This window comes from Vespa velutina, chromosome 4 (assembly GCF_912470025.1).
Source record: "Vespa velutina chromosome 4, iVesVel2.1, whole genome shotgun sequence".
Taxonomy (NCBI): Eukaryota; Metazoa; Arthropoda; class Insecta; order Hymenoptera; family Vespidae; genus Vespa; species Vespa velutina.
The window spans coordinates 9,726,416-9,731,415 of record NC_062191.1 but is presented as its reverse complement, the minus strand read 5'-3'; the positions used below and the strand labels follow the sequence as shown (position 1 = coordinate 9,731,415).

Below are 5,000 nucleotides of genomic sequence, written 5' to 3'. Positions count from 1 at the left end.
AGCACTCTACATACATACGTATATATATATATATATATATATATATATATATATATATATATATATATATATATATAAAAGGAATAAACATTTTTTTCATGTATTTTTTTCTCCTTTATTTACAGAGAAAGAAGAAACATGTCGGAAGTAAAGACAGAAAGGCCTAGGACCGCCGGTCGGATAGCACCGACTGGTCGAGTCACTCCAAGCGTTCATCAATCGGCTGGAAATGGAAGAAGGAAGGCTATACCTGTACCACCTCCTAGGGTCCCGACTCCAATGCCTTCGGCCAATAACAATCAGCAAAGGTTAGTTTACAGTTGGGACTATTGGAATAATTTCGTAGTTGCATCTTTTGTTTGGTAATTAATCGAATGGTAGACGTGAACTTTGAATATTTGACTTCTTCTATGTTTGAATAACTCGAATAATAGTAGGAATATTTTCAGGTAGGTTAGTGAACTAATATAATTATGTAAATTATATTCCTCGATCGATTTGAATATTTTAATCGTAAAAGAATTTTATAAATTCCATATTATTCGCAGTTAGTTTTTCTTCTTCAATGATTGATGATGTTTTGTCTGGAAGAAAGAGAAATTAAAGAAAAAAAAAAAAAAAAAAAAAAAAAACAGAAAAGAAACGAAAAAAAAGAAACAAAAGATGCATATTCATGAATTTAAAAAAAAAAAAGAAAAAGAATACATTCAATGCGTCGATAATTTTTCATCAATTTTATGGTTAGGCGAATAGATTCGAATGATACGTTGAGAAATGTATCAAAATTCAATTGACTTGAATTTTTCATCTTTTTCCACAATTTTATCTAAATAAAATATATTTTGAAGTTTTTCGATTTTAAGTATATTAAGGCGCATGCGCGACATACTACAACGCGTCTTACTAAACGGAACTAGGTATTATGCCATTTCTCATGGTTGAACGATCTAAACGAGCGCGGAATCGAACTTTTGATGTGACTTTCGAGTTATACCGGTTGTACAAAGATAGATGCCATTAAATACGCTGGATTAGAGATGCATAGTGTTCCCTACCGACTGATTGAACTTTGTCGAGTTAGCGAACAGTGACCATACCGGTTGGTATAGGACTTCTCTCGATTAATCTAGAAGGGTTTCCTCGTACTTAAGCTTTGTTAGAAGTTTTGCCTTGTCAAAATTAATTCATATAATAACAAACTTAGTATCGAACAAGCAAAACATTTATGTAACACACTACACAAGAATACAACTACACCGATGTCGGTAACTATACGAATTAGAGAAATCTTTTTATTTTTTTTTTTTTTTTCTTTTTTTTTTTTTAATTACTTCACATCTTTTGTTATTTCTAGGTGTTAAAAAAAAGACATATTATATATGTATATGCATATATAATATAAATAATATAAATAATATATTATAATTATATATATTATTTACATTATATTATATATATAATATAAATATAATAATAAAAATAAAACAATATATATAATTATATATATATATAATATATATTACGAATAATATATATATATATATATATATATATATATATATATATATTTATGAAATTTATATTATAAATTTTAATTAGAGTAAATATTAACATTTATGATTGGTATATATGATGATTAATTTTTTAAAAAGAAGAAGAAAAAATTGAATAAAAGAGAAATACGCTCATGCATGGTGTTTTTAATTTATACATATTAATATGTATAACATAATAATGCATGAAGACAATGAACATGAAATATGGGTGGATTATCAAACGTTTCTGCTCTTAAGAGAGTAAACCTCATGGACCAATGCGTGGTCGATGAGATCGCTGAAGTGGTTGGTGGTTTCGAGTTTCGCGAACTTTAATCAGCCGGACCAAACTCAAGCCGTATTCCCTTAATACCATCTATTTAATAGCGCATAGCCCTCGCTACGGAAGTCGATACAACAAGTCTAGAAGCTAGTATGAAATTTCCCCCAAACCGAAACCGAAGGACAAAGTTTTAAGCCTTATTGTTGCCAAAGTATTACGATTTTGTTGTTGGTATATAAACGTGTTAGAAAAGTTAGAAAAGAAAAATAAACAAAATATAGAGATAGATAGATAGATAAATAGATAGAGAGAAAGAGAGAGAGAAAGAGAAAGAGAGAGAGAGAGAGAGAGAGAGAGAGAGAGAGAATCTAACTTCGAAGTATATTATTTTTTTCTTTTTTTTATCTTTTCTTTCGAAATATTTCGAAAACTTATTTAAGAATATTCCTCAAGATTCTTCGTATTAATTTGCATTAAAACAAGGAAGTTAGTAAAAAAACGTTTTTTAGCTCATAGTTGTCGACGATCGATGAACGGTTTGTTGTTAGGCCTTTCTTCTCGTTTTTATATTTTTCTTGTCTAAATTTTCTTTTTCTTCTTCTCTTTTATTTGTTTTTTTTTTTTTTTTTTTTTTATAATTGTTAATTATTAGTACTCGATGTTTGAAGTAGAAATTAATTACTTTCAGAGTAGAACTTACAGAAAGCCGTTCTCGAGTAATGAAAGTACATCGTATATTTTGGTTTTTAATTTCACATTTTTTTCCCTCTTTCTTTCTTTAAATACGAGTATCATTTAATATATATATATATATATATATATATATATATATATATATATATATATATATATATTCGTATTTGAAAAATGTAACGAGTGATGAATTAATAATTATATAATAATATATATATAATATATATATTATTAATTCATCACTCGTTACATTTTTCAAATACGAATAATTAAGAAACGATTTTTATAATCGTAGATTCGATGTATTTAATATTTTAAACGGTAGAATTCATTAAATATAAATAAACGTAGAGGACAAAGTTTTGAGCTTGGCGAGAAATAACTGTAAGTTTTCTAACTTATACGTGTAACCGGTGAAAAACATTTCTGTGCGAGATTCAGCTTCCAGTAAAAAAGAGTTAACATCAAACGCGCCGGAATTCAATGAACGCCGCTCCTGGATTTAGACGATGAGTATATACGTGCGTGTATATATATGTATGTATATATATATATATATATATATATATATATATATATGTCTGTATATATATGTGTATCATTTAAACTGGAATATTTTCTTCTTCTTTATTTTCTCTCTCTCTCTCTCTCTCTCTCTCTCTATCTATTTCTCTTTCTATAACTCTCTCTCTCTCTCTCTCTCTCTCTCTCTCCTTTTCTCTCTCTTTCTCTCTCTCTCTTTTCTCTCTACGCTTTTCGTATCCATTCTACAAACGCGATTCCACGGAGTCGGTTATGCGGATAAAAGCAGCACTAATTACGGATTCTCATCGAGCTATGCTTTGAATTCTTTCGTTGAGATCTCTTCTTTAAAGTCGTCGCGAATCGTGTTTTGTCGAATGGTAAAGTATCGTGTCGAGGTGTCGTAAGAAGAAAAAGAAAAGGAATTCTTTTATGATGGAATGACTTGAAATGAAAGAAAAGAAAAAAAATTAAAAAGAAAAAGAAAGAAAACGATATTTAAACTGTTCCATAATATTATCGTTAGTTTTATTTTAACTTAGAAAAATTAATAAGTTTTCTTCTGTTTTATTTTATTTTATTCCTTTTTTTTTTTTTTTAGAAAGCCGCTCGAAAGACGTTTCAAAATTTATTATTATTTTTTTTCTTTTTTTTTTTTTTTTAATACCTAATTAGTACTTTATGTTTAGTTCATAATTAACATTAATCTGGAGATAGTCGAAGGAGATATGGAAAGGAATGTAAAATGATGTGATGGGAAGCTAATACCTATTCGTATATATGAGTGTATGTGAGAGAAATAGAGAGAGATAGATAGATAGATAGATAGATAGATAGATAGATAGAGAGAGAGAGAGAGAGAGAGAGAGAGAAAAAGAGAGAGAGAGAGAGAGAGAAGTATGAACTTATCCTCGAAAAGCGTTTACTGCCGTAACACGAGTAAGTCATAAGCAGCTTAACCCTTTTGCGGATGGAATAATTCGAAACTGAGCGTTGTGGTACTCTTGTGGAGAATAAATAAATAAATAAATAAATATATATATATATATAATATTCATTGCAAACATTTGAAAATTTGTTTGATTGTAAAGCTATAGATTTACCTATGTACATAGGTATAAACGTATTAGTCGCGTTGATTGTTTTTGCCAAATTTATATCAACGTTTAACGCTTACGTTGATGGTTTATGGTGAATGTATACACATGAGTTCATCGTCCGCAAAGGATTAAAGGGATTTGAGGTGGTATTCGTTGTATGCGTATCATGGATATTAATACATATTTGTGAATGTATGTTGGTACCTACTGTTAATTAGAGATTCTACCAAATTTAATGCGATTCGTTTCTTTCTCTCTGTCTCTCGTTATTCTCATAAAAAAGAAGAATGATATTAAGCAAGAATAATAAGCTTGAATTTCGAAAAATAAAAAAAAAAAAAAATAAAAGGAAACGGAAAGAATAAAACAACGGGGAAAAATTGATAATAACGATAATAAATTCTATGTAATTGCACAATGACCGATGTATATACTTATTTAAGTATGAATGTATTTGTATAGTTACGCACACATACACTTAATTTTTCAAAATTTTCCTTCTTCCATATATGTAAGTAAGTACTTATGTATTTACTTATAGTTACGCACACATACACTTAATTTTTCAAAATTTTCCTTCTTCCATATATGTAAGTAAGTACTTATGTATTTACTTATTTACATACGTTATGTATATTCGTATCTTAGATGATTTTTGATGAAAGATATTTGAATTTATTTGCCGTATTAATAATCAATAATGTTAGAGATTTAAACGTCGACTATTATCTATGCTTTGTTTCTATGTTTGTATTACCTAGGATGCAGACGTAAACAGATAGGAACATTTGGAATATAGAACGTTTTGTATATGTGTGTCTGTTTCAATGTATCTCTATCTATCTACGTATTACGAGAGTAACACAG

General features: G+C 28.5%; 1 protein-coding gene across 8 annotated transcripts in view; it reads left to right on the top strand.

The window, feature by feature from the left end:
• Nucleotides 1–5,000, top strand: part of LOC124948844 — a 434,489-nt gene that overhangs the window by 67,252 nt on the left and 362,237 nt on the right. For all 8 annotated transcript variants that reach the window (XR_007100864.1, XM_047493071.1, XM_047493070.1 and 5 more), the window contains one exon: nucleotides 126–308. Coding sequence is in view for 7 of the 8 variants with exons in the window: in XM_047493071.1 (XP_047349027.1) it covers nucleotides 139–308 (170 nt within the window). In the remaining variant the exon portion in view is untranslated. The remainder of the gene's footprint in view (nucleotides 1–125; nucleotides 309–5,000) is intronic.